Source organism: Struthio camelus, chromosome 12 (assembly GCF_040807025.1).
Source record: "Struthio camelus isolate bStrCam1 chromosome 12, bStrCam1.hap1, whole genome shotgun sequence".
Classification (NCBI taxonomy): domain Eukaryota; kingdom Metazoa; phylum Chordata; class Aves; order Struthioniformes; family Struthionidae; genus Struthio; species Struthio camelus.
In genome coordinates, this window is record NC_090953.1 from 23284252 (window position 1) to 23307954 (window position 23703).

Sequence of the window (23703 nt, forward strand, 5' to 3'; positions counted from 1 at the left end):
CCAAGCAGGCCTTCAGCTGCCCGCAGCTGCGACAGCTCAGTCCAGCTCACCTCCAAGCTGCTCCTCCTCAGCTGGCAGCCAGGGCTCTGACAGCGCAGTGGTGGGGAGGAACTAGGCAGCGTCCTCAGCCGCTCCAGTGCGGAGTCAGTCCAAACCACCCCCGTGGAGCCATAAGGCCAGCAGCCAGCTTTATATAGAAGTAGGAGGGTATAACAGTAATCCCACACTGCTAGAGCATGATAACAAAGGGATACTAGTCTTGCAATCACTACGCGAACCTTTCAGAAGGAAGAACCACTTATTTTGGATTTACCTAGGTATTTTTAATTCTGCCAGTGCAAGGACAGACTTCTGGGAATTAACCCCAACTCAGGGAACACTGTTACCACAGTCAGCGTTACAATGAAAGGCAGCCCTTTGGGATTTGACTCTCCCTTCTCTCACTGAGGCTCGCCTACAGCGCTCAACAGAGTACAACAGGTTGCTTTTCCTCTTTCAGGAACGCCCATGTTAGCCACACTTGGGCCCAAGAGCTATTCTCACTTGCCACCACCAACTCATCACCATCCGCGCTGCCTCCCCCAGCCACCGCCCTCTCGTAGCACCCAGCCTCGCTGCTGGCTGCGCTCGCGCTAAGCTCTGCAGCCCGCGCACGCGTGTTGGAAAGAAATACGCTTCCTGTTGCACCGTGCTTTCGAAGATACAAACCGCATCGCTTCCCCGTTTGCTGGGCATGCAGAAAAGCTGTCTCCAGGCAGAGCTGCAGAGGTGCGAACCCCGCCACCAGCTGCCCGGCTTGCTACAGGCAGGTGTGAATTCCGGAGCCCAGCTACACAAACTCGCTGCGTGAGGAGGGCTCTTAAAAACAGGCACTCTGCACCACTTAAGAGAGGTGACAAACAGCCTAAGAAAGATTTGGAGGAGAAACAGGGGAATGTGCTGTCAAACTCATGCCTGGTTAACTATCAAATGAACAAGGGTCACAAGGATGGATGGGCCTCAGACCTGTGAAAGGAATGAAGAAATACATGGCTTTAAGTGTTTTTGCACAATTTTGTCATGCTTTTTAATCATGAAGTGGGAAGTTTTTCCTTCCCTCCCTCCCCCTTTTTTTTTAACTTGGGATTTTTTGCAGTCAGTCTTGCATTTCGTGTTCCTTGATTTTTGCTGAAGGCTCCCAGAAGACGATGAGCGAGACATAAGGAGGGTGAGGTACGCGGGATGATATTAGGGCTCCCAAGTCAAGCAACAGTGGAGAACGTGAAGGACCACATTGCAGCTGCAGAGCTGACTCTTAACAGCGATCTCCTGACAAAAGGACTATACTCGAAGCCAGACTACCTGGATGTAGCGCAGCACCACAGCATCGCTGTCCTTCTCCAGGACCCCATATAACTAAGCAGTAAATAGATCACTTCAAATTTAGGATGGAGGGGAAGCAGCCAGAGGCATCTGACAAACTGGTCAGAAGTCATAGATCCCTCTAAGGTAAAATTGCGTGTATTTCTTTTTAGCTAAGAAGTGTTAAACACTCCTAAAGCATTCAACTCCTGGTGTGAACAAAGCAGTAAGCCTGCAGGATCATCTGAAACCATTCCATGTCCTAGTCCAGGCAAGGCTGAAAGCCTTGATCTAAATGCAGGAAAGGAGCACAGGGCCGCTGCCTTAGCAGAGCTTTTATCCCAGCTGCTTATCACTCAGAAACCAGTGCTGAGAGAAACAGTTTTAAGCAGCATGAATGAAACTGCAACACAGCACATTTCACTGGGATGCTGCTTCTGTCATCAGAGACTTTCATGGGAAAGTGCAACAAAATCAACAGTTAGTTTAAGAGGTGAAGAAAGAGCACACAACTAAAACTTTAGGCCTTCTCTGTGCACCTGAAAAAAACCACAAAAGCACCGAGGACTGAGATGTCAGTCTCAGGCTCCCTTGAGGAAGTCATCACTCAACACCTCACCAAATCCTCTCTCTCTGCAGCCTCGGTGGCCAACCAAAGCCCAGGCTGTTTTTGGTTCAGAGTTGGCAGAACCAGGCAGTGCCGCAATCCTGTTTATTGACAGAGAATGAACAAAGTCCCGTTTCCTTGAACGCAGCAGGAATCAGGTCCTTTGCTCATAACTCCAAACCATGTCCTAGAAAGGCCTCAACCCAAAGTCCTCTCCTAGAGCGGAACAACTCGTGTGGCTGTGGACAGGGCTTCCCTGCAGCTTGCTCTTTCTGCCTCTTTTAAATAGAAAGCATCAAACAAAACTTCCCTGCCCAGAGGCTCCCTGCACATACCTTGCCATGGGCGGGGATGTTTGTCTGTGTTACCAGTGGAGGCTGCTATTGCTTCAGCCCTCTGGTTCCTAAAAGGAACTTAACTGTTTCTTACATTTGCCCTGAAGGAAAGGTGGTTTCAGCAGAGTTTATCCCAACCTGTAATGATATCACGGCCTGCCTCCAATTAGAAATGAAAGCAATTATGCAGAGGATCATTTAGTGACACAATTAGTATCTGTTTTTGCAGCACATGATGAGACAGACTGGGAGTGGTGTCCTTTCCAGATGGGTTCTTTGTGTGTTTTTCAGGCCGTTACCCCTGGCTGCCGTGAAGCGCTCCTTGTCATTGCCTCAGGCTCTACTTGGACATACATACATCTCTATTGCTGCCCAGGGTCTGCTCTACATATTCGCAGGACAAAGAATTAACTCCTTTTACTGAAGGATCTGCAAATACTTTGCAAGCGTTAATTTAAGCCTTTCAAGGAGCCTAAATGGCTTATCAATTTCTCCCTACCTTTTACAGGTCAGCTCACTGAGATTGGTCCTATGATCGTAAGTGCCAGATCTGAGCGCTGGCAGGTGACCCAACAGAAATTCTGGATCTAAAATGGGTACATTATCCCATTTCTGTTGAATTACCAGAGTTCACACCCTGTAGTCTATGCTTTACATTTTCTCGCCTGCTCTTCTTCCATCGCCTGATGGAAGAAGCCAGACAAAACCTGTCGAGGCTTTTGAAGCAAGCTCAAACTAGCAAAATAGATTAACAGATGAACATTCATATCACACGGACACAGTGTTTTGATCCAGTATGAGGAACCCTAATGTCAGATTTACTTTATTGCCAAATCATAGGCTAGGAGAGAGGATAAAAAATCCCAACTATATGGGATATCCATAGCAGAGCTAGGAGGAGAACCCTCAAGGTCTAGCTACCAAGGTCTGGCAGTTGCAACTGCCAGAATATATGTTTTTTGCAAGTGCCAGAAATACTGCCTACTACAAAACTGATGGAAATCAAGAGGCATCTCTTCTACTGCCTTCAGTAAGCTTAAAGTAAAAACCTCTAATAGGCGGATAGCTGTCATCAGGCTAAGAATATGAGCAAACCATGCAGGTTATACCACAAAGATTTCATTGGTGCGGCCTAGCACCACCACTGGGACACAAAATGCAAAACTCAGCCACCGGTACCACTATGGCCCTTCTTACTGCTCATGAGGCAGCAGCTCTGCTCACACGAGGGCTCTTTCTGACCTTATCCCTAGAAGCTCTGAATCCTCAGCTCTCTTTCTGTGGAGGAGCCAAAAATGGGAAAGTTCAAAGTGTTTTATTTATGTGGACTAGATAAGGAAAGCAAACATACCCCGATAACCTCTTTCCTTGTGCTCAGCAGCTTGAAGGTTGCCCCCCATAAGCAGGATGCACATTCTGTACTGAAAACCTTACATTTGACTAGGTATAGTTAAACTCTCTGGTCAGCAGCGCTCTGCTGTGGCGATGTATACAAAGCTCGCCCCCATTCTCCTCTGGGGCAGCATCACGTTTCAAAGGAAAGGCTGGACTGGGGGAGCTCTGGCTGGTCTGGCCTATGGGCTCAGGATTTCCCAATTTTTTCACACCAGTTAATTTTCAAGCTGAAAAGGACTGCCGTAGGCAGTTTGACTTCACTGCCTTGGGAACACCCAACCTGGCTTTCCACAAGGGCCCAGCCTGTTCGCTTCCTGACTCAAGTACCCAGATGGACAGGTGTCATTTTGATGTCTGCATCCCTATCCAGTCAACAGATACAAAAGGGTAAAGGCTAATTCAGGGACGAGACAGCTTCTTTCAGTCAATTTTTTTTTCACATCTGATAAAAACAGCACACAGATGTTAGCTACGATGTTAAGCACAAACACCCCCAAAACAGCTACAAGAGGCAATTCTTCAGTAGCAGAATTAAAAGCTCTCTTTTATTAAGTACCCAGAGAGAAAATGCTTTTTTTGGATAGTGGCTCCTGCTGGAAAGGTAAAGCCAGCACAGCTACAGATCACGCTTTGAAGACCAGTGATCTTTCACCATCCCCATAATGATGGGCTGGAAGGGGCTGGTACTATTCCCATCACCAGCACTTTCACACCATCTCCTCTCTAGCTCCCCTTGGGAGAACTGCTCGATCTGGAACACACTGGCAAGTCCTCCTGCAACCTCCAAAGAAGGGATCGCACGTGAAATACTTGGGGTTGACTAGCCTAGTGGAACGTTACTCCCTCTCTGTAAGATACCACAAAGTTTTCCCACAGTAAAGATACATGCTCTTGGCTTCAGTTTCTGAAAGGCTGCCGCGATGTACCACATTTCAGTTCTGCCCCAGCTGGAACACAACCGTCTCGCTCCTCCGGTTGAAGAGCTTGCTACAGGGACGCATGCCATCTCAACTCAGCTTCCTGTTGGTTTCATCTTCAAACCGTCGGGGAGGGAAACAAATGCAATTCATATGCCTAGCAATCAGCTCTGCATTGGCAAGACCCGTTCTGCAAGGATCCTTTTCACCTTCTCCACAATGGTCCACACTTCTGCCATGGCACCTCGACCTGGAGGGCAAGACCAAACATACACTGTAACATCCAGGTCCCCAGAGACAGCACGAGGCACATGCTTCCCCTATCCCACCTCCTTTCCTCTACACGCTCAGCAGTGTTGCAGTGAGTTGCGCACACAACAGTGGGACATCACAGCAAGGCCGGGGAAAAGCTCGCTCTCACTGACAACACCTACTAGGCTGGACTCTGCCATTAACCATAGGCCTCTAAGTAATCCCTCATGCATTTCCTCCTATCTTGCCTGACAGAAAGCAACCGCAGATCCTGAGAGGAGGCCACAGGATCTGCGCAGTCCAGCTGAATCTGCACGGATTTTGTGGCATGCTTGAATGCCGGTGAGGAGGAGAGCGAGAAGAATATTTACGCTTAGTCTGACTCCTAACTCAGATGTCTAAGCAGGAGTACAGGTTCCTCAGACAGTCAATGGAGAGAGGCTGGAAACCTCAAAAGGCAACTCATATGACCTGAATAAGTACCTCTTGCTCTGAATCATCTCCAGAGGTGTCTGTATCTAATCCCTGACCGCACAGGGAGCTAGCATCTTAGTATGTAGAAGTAACAAGATACTTCATTTCCTCCTCTTTCTCCAGTGTGAACATATTCACATTGTGTGTGTCTAGTATCTTTTCAAAATGGCTTTTGCCTATTAAAAAAAAATACTTGCTGATTTCATACCATTCCAGTGACTCTGCAATTAGACCCACATCAGAGAGAAAGTTATCCTGACTTTGCACTGGCTTGAATCTTGGGAGTAATTCTTGGAGAAGATTAAGTGCTGGACAGAACAAAATACAAAAACTGTTCCTTTTGGACTGGTTAGTTGCCAGATGAACATCTAATCTACACTGAAACTGTTGCTTCCCTCTGAAGTAATTTTTTTTAACTTAGATTCAGAATTCTAAGGCCAGCAGAGATCATTAAGTCAGCTCATCCAACCCACTGCACTATGTCAACAGGACTCTGTCCATTCACTCCTCTAATACGCTTGGGGCTGAAGAAAGATATTTCCTCCACCAGCCTCTGTCTCCATTAGAAGATACAAAAGATGAAGTCTATTGATCTTTTGTTCTGGAGGTTAATTGCTCTAATTATTTCAAACCTATAGGCTTTATTTGTCATCAGAAATTACTTCTAGGAGGTTTTGTTTTCCCTTTTTTTTCCCAGGACCGCTTACACAATCGGGTTAGTGAGCGTGCAGATGAGCAGTTAAACTAGCAGTCTTGAAAAGACAGCAACAACTTGAGGGCAGGGAAGAGACAGAGGAAGGGGAAAGGCAGTTCTAAACAGTAGGGAGAGGTGCTCTTCACAGGCAGATGAGAGCACTGAATCTCACTGGGCTCGCTGTTTTCCAGAGTTACCTGAGCTTTGCCTGGGATAAAAGACATAGCTGGATATAACCTGTGAGTATCTGGGATGAAGAATGATGATTCTGGAAGGACAAGAGTGTCTCTGCAGAGCAAGACTGTCATTCTCCACTATGAGTCTTTCAGACCTGTAAATCCCAGGAGGTTCGAAGCATCATCTAGACAAAAGGCAGGCAGGTTTGGGCAGCTTTACCTCCTAATCTCAAGTGGAACTGCACTTGACAGGTCCTTCTAAACAACAGAAATCCCCTGACTCTTCACAGCTGGGCAAAACCATATCCTTTGAGAGCATTTCCAAGGCCTGCTTTTGTCCTCCATGACCCACATCCTCAACATCTTTGGCAATTCACAGCTGGATTTTTAGGTTTTGCTGAGCAAAAGCTTGCTAAGCAGCCTGTCTTGCAGCACAGATCATGCCTACAGGTAAAAATCCTCCTGTCTGCAAGGCTCTAGAAATCCAGCCAAGGATGACGAAGACACTAACAGTCTGAAAGTGTTTTGCAAGGGCAAATTGCGGCAGGCCCAGGTGTGGTACAGCACCTCTCAAAGCTCTCTTTATATGGTGGCACATGGATATCATCAAGGCCAACAGTTGGTAAGTTACATTTAACTATCCAATCAAGAAAACCTATTTTAATTTTCAACTCAGTTAGTTGTTTTAACTCCTTTTTAGTTGGACATCTGTACGCCTAGAAACACCCACTTAGAGAGAAAAATTTATCAGGAAAAGCTTGTCACACAGAAACTTGGTGACAGTCAGGATCCGGCCCACTTCAGGTGGGACCGGTGACACAAGTGGAAGATGAATCTCTTTTACAGCAACATAAACCACAACGTCAACAGTCAAAACTGGTGCAAACTGAATCTTTTTGCTTCTGCACCAGATGTTTGAGCTTTGCTACCTACTGCTTAGGTGAAATCCAGGCAAACCCCTTTGTGGATGAAACCCATGAAACAGAAATTAGTCTGGAAGAAAAGGCCTTGGGGTGAAAGGCCTGAAAAAGAGAGGAAGGTGAGGAAGAAGTCAGTGGTTGAAGCTGCCTTAGGTCTTCAGAGACCTAGAGTCTGTTCCTGCTTTGCCACAATTTTCCTACATACTGTCGGAAAATCCTGTTGGAAACTGACTCACAAACACAAGCAGAGTCCAGTCAAATGGGGCTACTACTGCCCCAGCTGTCCACTCCACTACTTCAGGAGCCTGTCCCCACAGCACCAAATATGAAGCAGCTCCCAAATGACTGCCAGTGTAATGAGATAACTCCTGATCAACACTGGTTTACTTTGCCATTCTGAGCTGCAAACCGCAGTGATTCACAGGCTCCTTCTCATGTGGCTCACACATCCCTGCCGCAAGGGCGGCAACCCCCAAGAAAGTGGCAGGGCAGAACAGCAAAAGGCAAAAACCACGTTCATCATCCAACTCTGATCTGTTTGTGCTCGTGAGTCAACACACATGGCCCTTCTGCATCTCGGATCCCCATCTGTGAAAAGGGGACAACAACACAGCCTTGCCTCAGATGCATAAGCCTGCAAGAATAAGCGCATTACCAATTATGAGGTGCTCGGATGCTTACTACCGCAACAGAGATCCTATATATGTACTAAAATAGATGAAGAAAAAGCTATAAAGGACAAAGATATGCCAGATGGCCTTTCCATATCTGCCAAAACGTCTGCGTGGAATGACCTCTTTTGGGCGTTTTCCCTTAACTTTATTACAAGCATGCAAGAAATTTGATGTAATGAGATCTAAAACTCCAGCGAAAGCGTAATTGTCCAGGGCATTTTAACTAATGCCTGATTACTTGACTACACTTACCTAACCATAAATATTTCTTAGTCTTCAGCTTCAAAAAATATTCTCTAGATGCACTGCATCTACCTAAGAATTCAGAAGCTATGAAAGCCAGCCCTAGAATTTAACCATGAAGAACACACACCCTGTCTTCACTATAGATTGTTCACTGAACTAACCAACAGAGGGGTTAAATTACTGCTATAGTTGGGGTTAAGTGAAAGTATAAATATATTACTGTGCAGATAATAACATGTTTGCTATTATGGCTAGAATTGGGTGACATTTTACAGACCTTGTCCAAAAAAATTTGCCTGAATAGAAAAAAAAAGAAATTCCAAATTGCTTGTACGGAAACCCTTCCAAAAGTCTCCCCAAAGTCAAAATACCTTTACTTAAGGCAGCTCCCAAAATAAAAACGAGACCATTTTAATAGCAGAGCATAACATTACAAGTCAAGTCATTTGAAACTGAATCTGACAACTTTCCCTACACCCTCCTTTTGCACTTCATTGACAAGTCTGATGTCAAAACCCCAAATCAAAACTAGATCGGGAAGCTGATTTAGCTGAAAAGTAACCCGGGTAACAAACAACAAATACTAAATGCACATCCAGCTACACCCTCAGCCACATCTGCAAACTATTTATCCTCGCTGCCTGCTCTGAGGGATAAGATATTACCCCTATATTAGAGACGAGAAACTGAAGCACGATGAAAACGGTCCACAGGTCACAGCGCAAGTAGAGGGCAGGGTAGGGACACCCAAACGCCAGGCTGATACACTCACCACAAAGCCTTCCTTCTTTTCAATCTACTCTCTTCTTGAAGGGGTATTTCTTTTAAATATCAGGCAAACCTAAATTTGAAAGCCTGGCTCGGAAAGTCTCATACAACTACCTAAGAATTAACAAACAGGAACAATAGATACCAGCTGACACAAGGGCAAAGCTTCAGTTTGTTTGTATAAACCTTGGCAATGGAGTTACAGCACCTGCTCACCACAGTCCAACGTTTTGAAGGGCACAGGGCAAGAGAAGGCATATCCCTTCAGCCTAGTGGGGGCACTTGTGCAGGAAAGCAGTCAGAAGACATGCAAAAGGACTGACCTTCATCTCCACACACCAGCTTCTTCACCACACAGGGGATCTCGGTGTAGCCAAAGCCCTTCAGCTGCTCCACCTGCTGAGCTGTGATGGGATGTTCCCACATGGCTGTGTTCATAGCTGGGCAGAAAAGCAGAGGTTTGCTCAGATCCCAAGCGCGGATTACACAGGTCTGCAAAAGAAGCCAAGAGTTTCAGCTCTGAGATGTGACGACTTTCCTCATTCCTCCTCATCACTTGGCTGCACAGAAGCCCTTTCCCAGCCTCACTATCACTAGAGGGCCAAAATCCTCCATCTGTCAGTGCAGCTGGGCTAACCCATGAGCAGATCCACAGGGCTGCTACTAATTTGTAATACATTCCAGCAAAGCTCATCTCTGACAGGGAAGAGCGGTGAGGGAAGCTACAGAAAGGATAGATCCCATCCTACACCAGCTTGGGGCCAAGCAAACAGTCCAATCACTGGAGCAAACCAAGCTGGAACACAATGCGTGCAGACTGACAGCCCATGTGGGAGACCAAGAGAAGCTGAAAGGTGGCCACAGATCATATCAGCTAAAGCGAAATCCCCAGGCAGCACTTCAGATAAGCCAGCTGTAGAGCTGAACACAAGAAGTTGGCAAGTGAGTCTTTTTAAGCAAGATGCCAAATGGATCCAGAACTCTTCTCAGATGAAGCACTGCTGCTTCCAGGATACAAAATGAGGATAACAGGAACACATTTGGCCTGCTATAGAAGATGCTGGCAGATTGCAAACCATCTAGCAGCTCCTGCATGCTACAGTGGGTCATACCTGACTCTTCAGTGATACAGAGCTTCCAAAAAACCTAGCATCACTTCATCTCTTAAACAAGATAAAAGACAGTTTTACCTGAACAGTGCAATATTCAGCCGTTTGCCTAGGTCTAACAGGGTCTAAATCATGCAAAGGGAGATTCCCAAGCAGCAATAGTTCACAGCAGTCCCTGGTACAGGATCTCTGCTCAGTTAATACAGTACTTACAGGGTACTTACAGTACCCTGCCCCTCCTTTTTTATGCCCTGTGATGTGAACCCTTCCCAGCACAGGGAAAGTCTGTTAGAATCTGTTGTGGCTTGCCAACCAGCACCTCCAACACTTGCTTTCCTTTCCTGAGGTTATCTCATGCCTCCATAAGGCTCTCCAAAAGGACTAGCAGGGGTTTTTGAAGCCATGTGTCACTAACATCCTTCCTGAGCTCTTCTGCTGTTACCACTATCACACATATAGTAGTAGGCGGATGTAGAAAGACAAGACCTTGCCTGTCCCTCTCACAGCTCTTTCCAGCTTTCCCACATCTCCACTGACCTGCTCATACAACTGAGGGCAGTTGGTTTGGGTGTATTTTGTTCACTTATATGCACTCTCTCTTTCCTGGACAGCTAAGTCGGTTGTGTAGGGCTCTCCGGCCAAGCTCATACTTTCAGGTCTGATACCCTGTGCGCCATTCCTAGTTCTTGCCTCCTTGCATTACTGAAAGGTGATGCACAACAGCAGCATTTGCAGACCTGCAGCTTTCCAGCAGATCTTCTGGGTGGTTAAAAGCCTACTCCTCTTCCTAATGAACCCCTAATGCCTGCACGCAAAAGATTCAGCCCCACTTAACTTCCCCATCACCAAGCAGAGAAGCATACTCTTTTAATACATTTTCCAATCAGTCTTTTTGCCAGAGCCACCTTCAATACCAGAAAACATGCCTGAACAAGCAAAAATCCCTATAGCTGAAAATGGAAGGTAAATAAATGTGCACATATTTGAATTTCTATGCTATGCAGTTAGGTGAGAGAGGAGGTAAGGTAGCAGGAAGTAAACAATTTTATCTGATCTCACAGGTGTCTTTCTAGATTGCATCTAAAAAACGCAGAGAGGAACTCGTGTGTGTGTGTGTGCGCGCGCACATGACAGAGACAGGGTGGAGGTAAAAAGGGAGAAATATCAGCCATCAGAAAAAGCAGGAAAGGCAAAACAGGGCGTGGGGAATAATGGGAGAACCAGAGAGAGCCCAGGAGTGGAAAGGGACGTAGGTCAGGGAAATAAAGAAAGACAGCATGTTTGAGAAGGAATAGGGCAAGCACACTGGAGGAAGAGAGATATGTATACAAAGTGGCAGCAGAACATGCAAGCAGTCTTGATGCTGTAGAGTCTAAGAGTTTCCAGTGAAAGAAAGGCCAGACAGACTAACACCAGGAGGGGAGAGAACTTAAGAGTCTGTTCTCAGTCAGAGCTCCAGATACTCACCAGCAGGTTGTCACAGATGCCATTCGCTATCTTTGCCAGCGTGTTTGCATCAAGAGGGGCCACCAACATGAGGTCAGCCCACCGCCTGAGGTCGATGTGCAGGACCGGGTCCGAACGGCCTTTCCACAGCTGCGGATGAGACAAGATGCCGACTACTGAACCCTCTGATGCATGCTATGAACAATTTGCACCTTACCCATCCCACATATGTAACTACCATGTAGACTTAAGGAGAAAGAATCACACACACATCAGGCAGATCTGACAGCAAGGGGGGAATCGGGGACTGCAGCCACAGTGCTCGCTTTTCTGACTTCCCTCTTCCTCCAGTAAAGATTATGTCACAGCAGTGTCCAGGAAGCACAGTTAACAAGCAGTGCCAACGTGTCAGCTGCTCTACAAACAGGTATCCTTTCCCCACAAGGGCAGCAACTTACACATCCAGCAACCATGGACTCCAGCTTACAGGAAAGAGATCTCTCCATCCACCTCCCATTCATATCATCCTCCAACTTTAGAAGCGTTCACAAAAGCTTCCTCAACGCATAGCATATGAGTGGGAAAAGAGCTCCACAGTATCAGCCAAATGAAGCCAGACGGGGCTAAACCAGGGGTAGCATTTCCTGAGCAATCCGTGTGATTTAGAAGAGCGAGGTTTCTTCAGGTGCTCTAAGCACTTTGATGCCTTCCGCTGGCTTTAAACAAGGTTTAGATCTCTAACTGTACAAGCTATTTTTCAATCAGGATGCATGCTCCTAAGCCATTTACACACAATAGCAAAGTAAACCCTCATGACTACAGCAGGGAAAAATCCCATTAGCTTTATCTAGGATGCACTAGACTTCACTAACTGGCCTATTCTTTGCTCTTCTGGCTCTAAGCAAACACTTCTATTGTCACCAAAGCTCTGCTTTGCTTAAGGGAGTTCTTGTACTTTCTTAAGAGCGCAGTTAGCTGGTAAAGCGTCAAGAGAAGCGGCAAACAGCGTTAGGTGTTTAATCCCCAGAGGCCACACACAACCACAGGCCAGCAAGAGGTGTGTCAGGGCCACAGACTGTTCCTTCTTTGAGTCACTGGAAACCACAACAAAAAGGCAGCATCCGGAAAGCTGGCGCTCCCTGAAACCTTTCCCAGCCCCTCCACTTACTTTTATTTTTTCTAGAAACACTAAAGGTTGTAGTTTTATTTTCAAAATAAAGTATCTCGCAAACAGATGCTGACAGGACTTCTTGCCTGCCATTCTGTCAGAATGGCCTGTTATAATGGCTCCATGTCCCCTTTCCAGCTCTGCCAGCAGACCTCAAAGCCTGGCCTGCACCTCTTCTATCAACCCAGTTAGGGTTCCCCACACATAACTTTGCCTGAACCATAGCAATCTGGGACCCAACAGATCTCCACCACTTTCCTATACCAACTGGAAAGCTTCCTGGCCTTTGCCGTTAACATGCCTCTCTGCACATAAAAGTGATGCTTGCTTATGAGCGCATTGGCAAGAGTACTGGTAACGAACAGATCACCTTGCACTCTCTCAGACCAGTTCTTATAGAAGGAAATCATAACCGATTTAGCTTCAGCACTGTTAGAGAAGGACATTGTAGCTGATTTAGCTTCAGCTTAGCATAAGTCTGACTCTTGCTTAACATAAGTGACTAAAGTAGATGAAGCCTGCAGGCCTCAAGGCCAAACCATCAATGAACTCGAGAAGCACTGCTGACGATGCAACCGCAAAACCAGCTAATGAGGATACAAAAAAAATCAGCTAACGAGGATAAAACAGGATGCAGGAGACAAGATGGGATGCACCTGGGTTGTGGTTGACCTTCGAGTAAGGTAAGGGACTATGGAAGACGAAGACATGGCAACCAGCCTGGGATGTAGGCCAAGACCAATCAGAAGGAGAGAGACCACCGACTCAGTAAAGAAGATTGGAGGAGACCTTCACTGGCAGGCGGGGAAATAAGACTGTAAAGGGTATAATTACCCCAGAATTTCTTTGTTTGGGATCCCTCCCTGGAAGCACCCAGCTCGAGCTGTTACTTTGCTGTATTGCCAATGAAATAAATAATCAATTTTGCTGCTATATGTGCATGAGACACTGCTCCTTGGAAACCTAGGGTCTAACTATTTCCACAACCCAATACCGTGCAGCTGAGAGAAAACAACACAGAAAAATAAATGTGGATGTTTATACAGTGATTTTCTCTCTCTTCAGGGAGCCTCAAAGCACGTCACTCAAACTGTAGTTAGGAGAAGACGACATTTTACAGAGCTTGGAGATGTTTGCAATCCTGACAACTGCCTTACCTCTTACTGGAATGGAAAAATGTGTGAGCGCTTCAGCTCATGCTGGAGAATCTGTAGAAAGGGCTCAGAAAGATGCCAGAGGCCACTGTTACTGCTGGATCCTGTAGGGTGCTTTCATCCATGACTCGTATGAGGGGAAAACTTGTGAAGAAGGTCAAGCTGATCTCAGATTCCTTTGTAAATGTCAAAGGACAATGACCTGATCTCTTCCATGTATGTGCCCCAGCAGATGCAGACAACTCTGAGACAAATGCCACTTTCACCAGGAGAACTTCTCTTGGTTCCAGCCACCTTTTACACTGGTGCAAACCATCTCCAGGAAGTGGTCTTCATCTACACTGCTAAACCAGGCTGACCCTACTAGCACAAAGCTCTCCAAAGATACCCGATTCTACAACCAAATCAGACATGTCACACCAACTTTTTTTTTCCCCCTCTTGAGTCACAGGCAGATTCTGAAAATGCAGAGCAAGAAGTTGTAATACATACTCAGCGGCACCCAAGGTTACCCGCAGTCAGACACTAAGCTAGGTTTTAAAGCAGTCCGAATCGTTTTGTGAGGCGCCCATAGATTTAGAACAGGTAGTAATAAGGAGAATTAAGCTGCTGCCTCTACGACAAGTATGACTCATGACAAGTGCCATTCATGACAAGTGCTTAACACCCTCACTATGGCTCTGCAATGGCTTTTTCAACATTTCCTAACACTTCTCTGACAGCTGTGGATAGCTGATGAGCCCAATGTGGCAAAAGACTGCTTCTCCCCACATTGCCTGCTGCAGGTCTGCTATGGTGGTGCAAAGCTCTCTGGTACAGTCAGGGCAGTCCTCTTCACCCTGCTTTACAACACGCTTGGTACCATGTTCTTTAAAAGCCGTATTCCAAAGCATACGTTACCACAATAAAGATGTGAACTCTGGCCCTGGATTTAAAAAAAAAAAAAAAGCCTCTTGCAGAGGAACTTGAAGGGACATTTCTATTTTCTGTTCAGCACCTGAACAAGTTTCTAAGTGAATCCCCCAGGGAGCCTGCCTTTTTGTGAAGCATGACCCACTGGCCATTGCTGGAAGCAGAAAGCATGAGCGCATGACAGAACTACTTGAACCACAAAACATGTGGCTCGTGAGGGCAGAAGAGAAGCCCTTGCAATCTCCAAAGGAAGATTAACTCACCTGCCACTCATCTGCATCACTGTAGAGGGCGACAGGAATCTCCTGGGCATTGTAGAAATGCTTTGCTCTCTCAGTAGTGACCACCTTCACTTCAAGCTATTCAGAAAAGAAAGGGAAAGACAGACCAACAGTTACAACTTGAGGATGATCCTCTAAAACTGGGTAGAGGAGGAGGGCTTGAATGGCAAAGACTTTGAGAATTGTGTGGATTCTCAGAGGACTTTCCCCTACTGCACACAATGCATAACTGCACCTGTTTTTAGCTGAAAGGTCAGGCCACTGCAGGTGTTCATGGGAGATGAACATTCATTTCATTCCCACCCTGAAACAGGTAGGTGATTAGTCACTGTCTGCCAAACAGTTCCACAGCCGGTTCACAGCAGGGACAGCAAAGAGGACAGAACAGGTCAGAACTGAGATGCAGTTCAGCACAGAACTTCAAAGAGACAGTAAGAAGCAGCAAACCAAAGGTCTGTGAAAGATATCCTTTAATCACTAAATACACCTGCAAAAGGAAGTAGGAGAGCATCTTGCCTTCGTGGATTCTCTTAACCACAGCACAAAGGGGTGCTGCAGGGTGGCATGCCTACATGGTGTTTGCAGGATCACTCTTCCCACACTCGGAGCCAAAGGAAAGCTCTGTGAACACACAGTGCTGAGTGATCATAAGTCCTACTGAGAGAGAGGTTGGCTAGCTGGGGCTTAGCACCACGAGCACAAATAAGCCCACCTGTGCTGCACAAGGCTTCACGAGAAACGATGCCTCAAAGCTCCTGGGGCAAATTTCCTGGGGCTATTTTGGAATAGCAGGATTTTAGTTTACTAACGCCTACCTGTAGATGCTATGAAAGTGATAAAACCCAAATACCAGTGCTTCTGCTTTGAGAGACTGAATACGATACCTTGGTCCAACAGATCATGCTGGCTTCTGGCTTCAGTTCGTCTCTCTCTGTCTCTCGTGCCTCTGTCTCTCTGGATAAGAGCGCTACCTTCTAGTGCCAACGCTGGAGAGGTAACTACAGACTACTGGTTATGTTTTTACAACCATGTTAATCAAATCTGTTCCAACCTGGGGTAAAAATAACAGAAGGAAGTCTGGGGCAGCATCTTATAGCTGTTGTTCCTACCAAGGCAAGATGTAGGAAAGAGGAAAATGTTCACAGCAAAAGGCATCTGTGCAGCTAAAACAATGGCTTCCACACAGAAAAGGGAGAGAGGGTAAAAGTATGCAAGTGTTCTCTCTGTTATCTTAGATAAATCTGTCCGCCTTGTTGAAAGGCGGCTGAAGTTTCAGTGACATGGTATACACTGGGGAAGTTCTTTCAGGTTCCCTGGACATTTATTTGACATGAATACTTATGAGGTGGTAAGATGCCCTGTGACATGCGGTCCTTTTATTTCCTCCTGTAGAAATCTTACCAAGTGGAATTTGTCCATTTGTTCTAGCTGCCACATGTCCCATGACCTGCTCAAAGCTGTAGCTCTGACAAACATCACAAAGAGCCACTTACCACACCTAGTGAACCGGAGGCGTTCTGCACATGCCAGGATCAATCATAAAGCAGAGCCAGCGTCAGACTGGCTGTACATGTGTTGATCACCTGTACAATGCAGGCAACTTCTTTTGCGCCTGCAACTCCTCCAAAGGATGTGCCTTAATATCAGTCAATATACTGGCCAACACACGCCAGGAAAGCTCCAAAAAGACTGTTCATGTGGAAGACACACCTCAGGCCATAGTTATACAACCCAAGGAACAAGAGGACCAACACCAGCTGAAAAAGATTTCACCCTGTACCCAGTATATGCCATCCACTTAGTCGTGCTCACACTGGCATCTGTAGGGCAATACTGTGAAGCAGATCAGTGAACCGATCACAGTGAAAAACAGTCCTTTTCCTTGTTATTATCTACTTTTGACTACAGTCTGCTCCCTGATCCAGTTCACAGTGCAACCCACTACATGGCTCTACTTGCCCAACAGAGGGGCCAGGGAGAAGCAGGCCTCACCAACAAATCCCTCCCACTGAGGGCCTGAGGTACACATGTGATGAAGTTGTCAGTGTGCGCATTCTTGCTAAAACAGACTGCTCAAAACCTCCAACTCTGAGAAACTATCTTCAACAGCAGTGGTTGAAGTGACAAAATATGTTAACCTATCTCCCCAACGCTATCTATTCTACTGTCAGGTTACTCCTAAGAAGGGAGCAGTGTTGATTATATGCACCCTACATAACTAGAATAAAAGCTTGGAGAGCTTGGAGCAGCAGAAACTCCAGCCATAAAATGTCATTGCCTTTGGTATTTTTTCCCCATTTCCTGCAGAAAAAAAATACTGAAAACTTTAGCTGCACATAATATCAATATTTGGTACTATATGCTTGGTTCTTTGGCCCTCCTGAAAGGTCTGCTCTTTTTCCAGGGCCCCTGGTTGGATGTCAGAGTCATATTTCTAGCTCCTTCCAGCATGCAGTTCATATTCGTAACAATGAGCATTATTTCCATATTAACTTCACCTTGCAGAAAGCTGTTGGAGCCAAACAGCAACACCAGTAAAGGCGCTAACACTGCTCTCTGCTATCCCAGTGGCTTCAATGAGGTGTTAACCTTGCAGTCTGCAAGGTGCTATTTATATGGTGACTTTAAAAAGCAACATAAGGCTTGTCGTTTAAAGGGGCTTGTCTGCTCTCTGAAATGCTACCACTATAATTGAAGCCAGGTCCACACTAAAAGTTTTGAACGGTAAGGTTTGTTAGCGCTGTTCTTATTTTAGTTAGCCATAACAATGTAAAGATTTTTAGATAACACAACTGTATCTACCTCTGGAGATATTTTGTTGCTTGCTCCTTTAACCCCCTCAGCGCTGAAAATGTTCAAAGCTAGACCAGAAATACCTATCTATGGCTAAAGGAGACACAAAAATCCCCACAAAATACTCTTCCTTTTTTAGATAGTTTCCCAATCAGCTCTAGTCTTAAAAATACACATTTCTTATGGGGCATAAGCCCAGGACAGGGACTAGGTGGGTACCGAGTACTGCATCCAAGCCATTACGAGGTAGAGCGCATCAGAGGGATGTTCAACGCTTTCGAGTAGCAGTGGCGATTCCGCTGCTCCCCGTGTAAGCTGCTCCAGTGGTTAAATATTCTCGTCGACTAAAGTTTTTGTGGTGGGGTGGGCTCCGGGGTCCTTTGTTCTGAGCAAGTCCTTCAAGTCCTTCCAGCTATGTTGGAAAGAGATCAGCGTTCTCAAGATCACTTTAGCCTACATAGTTTTTCCTTCTGTTTATCTGGCACGCCCTCTATTTGTCTGTGGATATATCTCTGCTTATACAGAACAGTCAGTCTAGCCACACTCAAACTCCTTTATTGGAGACAGTTCAGACTTAGTTAAGAGCTCTCTTACTTGTATGGCTTAAGCCAGTTCTCCAGAATAAACTTTACTTGCAAAACTGTTTTCTTGTCTTCATGCATTATTGCCAGTCTCTGCTGTCACAGTTACGTTGCTTGGGCAAAGGACGCACATACGATTTTTTCATATCTTTCCCAGTTTTGACGGCAAAATCTTTTAAAGACAGACCCAACTTCAGTAAGAACTGCTACAGAAGAGGATGACTAGCTCCTCTGTTAAACTGCACCTACAAGCAGAGGTAGATGCTATCTGGCAGGAGTGCAGCAGAATCACATGATACATGATTTAAACCTAGAAGTCCAGGCGACATCTTGAAGCTTCAAGACCAACGGGTTTCACCCAGAGAAAGGTTTGCTGTTTCCTTTCTTTATGGCTAAATGATAACCAACACATTTTTTGTTATTATTTTCCTGCCGGGCCATTCAAAAATATTAGGCATCCGACTGATACAATATGTGTGAAAATTCATGACAATTACCCAGTAGTCCTGATAATACATTATGTTTTGTCTCCCCACAACAGAATGCCACGGTAACAAACTGGAAAATGTAAGGTGATGCAGTATTAACTTTCTAGATCTTCGGAGAGCTTAAACGAAAGGCAGTAAGATGCAGTCACTTCCACTATCAACTTCAAGGAGATGTTAGAGTTAAATGAGTGCAAAATTCACACCACCAAGTTGCTTGCTGAGAACCACTTTAAGCAGAAATATCAAATTAAATTAACAACTCCAAATTCAAACCTCTGATCACATCTCCCTGGGTATCAAAAAACTTACTCTGCTTCTGCCTTGCTTCCACTGACAGTTTTTTCAGGAAGTTCTGTTGTGTCCATAAAGAAATTAATGCAATGGACTTGTGCAGGATTTGCCAAACTCAATGGAAAAGTTACATTGACTTCAGTAGGCTTCAGATCAGGCTTTGAAATCACATCAGAAGGCAGTAAATAAGTACGTATAATTTATTACAAAGTAAATACCAGAAGCCCCTGAACTGACTAGACTTGACTTTCACTTTTTATGCAACGAAAGCCTAAAACCAGTGGCCACAAAGCCTACAACTGATGTCCCGGAACCCCGGGCCTTCACACAGAATTTAGGGCCAGCTTTCTGCAGCCTTTAATTATGAATCGAATACTCACAGGGAAGGAATGTGTTTGATCTGGATTCCTAGAGTGGATCATTTACGTTCTGCCTGTCAACTGCAAAAAAGGGTGATCCAAGCATCAAGGGCAAAAAGAAAAAAAAAAAAACAAAAAAACCCCAAAAAAACCAAAAAAGGCAACAACAAAATAAATCCAAGAGTGTGTGTGAGGAACATGGTATGTTTTGAGGATAAGCCACACATGAAGATCCAGGAGACGGGGACAGGATTAGAGGAAGATGCAGTTCCCACATATCCTGCATCCCTCATTAACTGCTGGAGCTGGTTCCGGGTCTAGCCACCTACTTCCTCTTAATCATTCCTGGACCCTCTCAGGCCAGGCTAGGACCATTAGCCTTACTAATCTTTTCAGGTCAAGTAATAAATAACTGAGTCCCCTCTTTGCAACCCAGAATGCCAGCTGAACTGTCCTTCCAACAGATGGCAGAGACAGACAGCACAGGTGTGCTGGCAGCTCTCTGCATCTTCAGTGTCCTTTCTGGCTTGGATATCTGCATCAACCAGATACTTCAGAATTACTCAGGGAATACCATATCTCTTCTGACTCCCTTCTTAACATATCTGGAGCTCTGAGGCTAAGCCTCCCAAATCATCCAAAAGGATATTCATTAAGCATTCTAACCAATATATCTGGATATTTAAGTGCACAGTCTTCCCTCCACACACACTTTCATTTCACTGCTTCAAAACAGACAATTTGTTTCTTAAAAGTTAAAGGTTTCTACATTTTCCTCTAACTTTATTCTAAAGCAAAAGTTAACCACGTTTTCCTCCCTGACTCTAGTCAGTAGTGGCCTCTGCTGGACGCTGCTGTTACTTCAGACAATGAACTCCTGTAAAAAAAGTATACAGCTATTGTATTTTCTATTTCTGTTTTTACAAGATGTGGTTTCCCTTTGCCGGTTAGATAGCAATGTCCATCTTTGTAAATTCTACAGTTCACCGTCTCAGAATTGCAAGATTGTGATTCCAGAAAGCATCCACTGTCTGTAGCCAGATCTGCTAATTTGCCTGAGAAGGACCTATTCTGGGGCGGCCCGGGGCGGGGGACGACGACGACGACACACACACACCCCCTACACAAACACACCAAGAAACTAGTCTGTCATTTCTGAGCAAATTAAGTAAGCTGAACTAGAACAAGCTACTGCCATATTCCAGAATTTAAATGTCTGCCCATAGAATTATTCGAGAATAGCTATTGCCCTTTAAACTGACACCTTACCTGACTCCAAAGTAACATTTAAACGTAGACAAGTTTAAAATGATAGGAAAAAAATTTAATTGATATTTAAAAACAGGAGGAAAAACCTCACAACAAATCTTCACACTTCAGGACTCAAAGCCAGGGACAACTTTGCATTTCAACAGAGGCTATCCAAACTCTACTAGAAACGAGAAACAGGGTAACACCAACTTCACAATGTTTCTACCAACATAAGATTTACTCACCCCAGGGATTTCCAGCAATTGAGAGATGAGGAGAGGCAGTTTCAGGGCAGCCACGCTTCCAGTCACACCCACCAGGATATGGTATTTTTTCTGTGGCACAGATGAGCTATTTTCTGAAGGAAACTGTGGGTCTGGAAGTGATATGGGCTCCATGGGCCAATCAAAGTCTACAAGCATGGAGAAACAAAGTTTTACTAACCATCCTCCTACCTCCAGGGTTGATTTAGCTAGTGACAATGGCACTGAGAAACTTATTTACGTATTTATTACTCAATTACTTATTTACTTCTTTTCTGACAACTCCAAAGCACAGCCTGAAATCCCTCTTCAATCTGGAATGCTCTATCTAAATCACGGAAATGTCAAGATCTTCTCATTGAGCGGGCACAGTGCTCTGTCTCTGTGATAATCAAATTAGCAGAAGTTGTACTGAAATTAAGCAAGCACTTGCCATACCGACATCTATGCTTCCTAGCTTTAAGCTAGTAGACTAGTACAGCAGGGTTCCAGCAACAACATATTCCCAAGGGCACGGACTTCAGCCTGACCTATGCAGGACCCAGAGTAATTCAGTTGGGTGCCAAACATTTAGGCCCCAATTTGCAAAGCTTTTAAGCATCAGCTGACCTTTAAGCATGGGAGCAGTCCCCTCCTCCAATTTTCTTTAATTATACTCTTTTTTGAGGATGTTAGTACACAAAGTGCTAAAACTACAAAAGCAGGCCAAGCCAAGAGCCCTAAAAACAAAGATACAGTCTCACATGTTGAACATGGTACAGAATTTACAATACACCTTTCACACTGCCTGCAGGGAAGACGGACAACTCAGTTAACTGAGTTGGTCTCCCTCCACCCTCTCTGATAAGTAATAAGTACAGGGAGACATTTCAGTAAGTAACTTTTTTCGGGGCCCCCAGGCAAGCATTATCATCTTACTGCTTATTGTATCACTACTTTATATTTATAGCGGCACCAGAAATTACTCTCAAGGATTGTTTCTCCATGATATAGCAGATGGAAGGGAAAAAAAAAAACAAAAAACCAAAACAGTCAGCCAATAAAATGTAGAACAAAACAACCACAATGTGAAAATAGCTTCTCAGGAATGTGAAAGTCAGAACTATTCACTCATCCAACCAGTGCCAACCAAGGCAGCCTACAGGCTTACGCTAGAAGTGGCTGTTCACAAAGGCATACAAAGCGAGTACTTTTGACTCGCAAGGATGCTCTTCTGCCTCCTCTGAGCTTTTCTGAGCCACTGTCATACTGATAAAGCACAAATTCCTATTAAAAAGAGCATTCATCTACAGACTAGACAGGAATATCTCTCTTCAACAAACTCTCATAATTAACGAGGAGCAAATTCACTTTTTGAAGAAAGTCAAAAATGTATTTCTGGTGAAAACATTACACTAGGATTCAGTAAATTTTGTTCTATTTCGTATACACCTTTGTTATTTGGAGGAAATTACCTGGGAGTGTTTTGGATAGAAAAGAAAGAGGAAGAAAGAAACATTTACGCTGCCTGTATTCTAGATACCGAGTTGAACATCAGTGTGAGGAGGCCAGATTCCCAAGAAAGAGGAATTTACCGCTTTGCTCATTCCCTGGGATGATTCAGACCAGGAGTTTAATTCAGGATCCTTCACAGGGTGATTCAGATCGCACCTGCGCAGCAGCTACATGCAGGCCTGACCTCCTCGCTCAGTCCCTGCGATGCAGGAGCGCAAACATCCTTCCTAATCTCCTCGGACTGGTCACCTGGAACATAAAGAGAACAATACCTCCTTCTTCCACGCTCTGCTTAGCATTCATCTAAGTCTGGGCCCCTGAGGTTTCTCGCTGTATTTGTAAAAACAACTTACTATGAGAGGAGCATGATTTCAGACTGAGCTTCTAAGCACTTACTACCAAGAGCAACCAGAGAAAAAGAAATTCAACACATATATTGGCTAGGGTATCTCAGGACTACTGCGACACTTCACACGGCTATCCGTACCTCATTAAAGTTAAACAAAAGTCATCACAAATTATTCACCGGATATATTTCTCATTTGATTATCACGTGACACTGAATTCACCAAAGCATCTACGTTTGAAATTTCAGGAATAAGACATAACAGGTATCTTTTTAAAAGAACTATTAATTTCAATGATAATGGTAAAACGTGATATTCCGGGGAGCTCTTTGCTCTTATTGAAACACAGGTCCGGAAAATTAACTGAAAAGATAAAATAAGGAGAAAGCAAGCAATTTATAAGCCTACTCGATTATTTCATTGGTTTTCAACTACAGCCCTGAAAACACTTTGAGAAGGCGGTGAAGGCAGAAAACGGGAGGAAGGAATCCAGGGGACTTCCGCAATAAGCAACGTCCAGAGCGCTAAGCTCGGGCGGGAGGCCGGGAGCGCGTCATGACGCCACCAGAGGCGCACCGAGGGCCCGGGCCAGCGCCTCGCGGGGACGGGGCGCCTCCACGAACGGCCCCGGCGCGAGGGGCGAGGCCGGGCGGCTCCCGCGCGGGCCCCGGGGCGTCCCGCGGCGGTGTCCGCGGCCCGAGCCGCGCGGGGCTGCCGGAGAGCTCGGCCCTACTCACCCCCGCCCCCCCCCGCCGCCGCGACGGGGCCGACTCGGGCCTCCTCCTCCTCCTCTTCCTCCGCCGCCCCCGTCACCCAGCAACAAGCGCGCGACCCGCGCCGGAAGGGCAAGGGCCCGATGGGAAATGTAGTCCTCCGCGGCGCCCGCGCATGCGCGCTGCCGCCGGGAGGGCGCGGCGGTCCCGAGGTGGCGGGTTCGCGGCTGCGGTCGGCCAAGCCGCCGCCTCGG

The 23703-nt window shown here is 45.7% G+C and overlaps 1 protein-coding gene across 5 annotated transcripts; it reads right to left on the minus strand.

Annotated features, from left to right (window-relative positions):
* Positions 1 to 4193: 4193 nt before the first annotated feature.
* On the minus strand, positions 4194 to 23583 carry PPCDC (phosphopantothenoylcysteine decarboxylase). 5 transcript variants are annotated; one of them, XM_068958051.1, is made up of 7 exons: positions 23474 to 23583; positions 22470 to 22638; positions 20878 to 21044; positions 14852 to 14947; positions 11376 to 11504; positions 9123 to 9291; positions 4194 to 4845 (listed from the first exon to the last, which is right to left on the minus strand). In XM_068958051.1, the coding sequence occupies exons 3-7, from the start codon at positions 21028 to 21030 to the stop codon at positions 4760 to 4762; spliced, it is 633 nt and encodes a 210-aa protein (XP_068814152.1). In that variant the 5' UTR covers positions 21031 to 21044; positions 22470 to 22638; positions 23474 to 23583; the 3' UTR covers positions 4194 to 4759. The 5 variants fall into 5 exon arrangements, with proteins under 5 accessions (XP_068814152.1, XP_009672136.1, XP_068814153.1 ...); XM_009673841.2 differs by having other exon boundaries at positions 23145 to 23482; XM_068958052.1 differs by lacking the exon at positions 14852 to 14947 and having other exon boundaries at positions 23474 to 23564.
* Positions 23584 to 23703: the final 120 nt, after the last annotated feature.

Excerpts from the sequence above, each read along its gene's own strand:
- PPCDC (XM_068958051.1), bottom strand. The coding sequence starts at position 21,030 with ATGGAGCCCATATCACTTCCAGACCCACAGTTTCCTTCAGAAAATAGC. Across the intron at positions 9,292-11,375 it reads GCATCTGTGACAACCTGCTG|ACCTGTGTAATCCGCGCTTG; the intron begins GTGAGTATCTGG and ends CTTCTTTTGCAG. Across the intron at positions 4,846-9,122 it reads GCTGGTGTGTGGAGATGAAG|GTCGAGGTGCCATGGCAGAA; the intron begins GTCAGTCCTTTT and ends CTTGCCCTCCAG.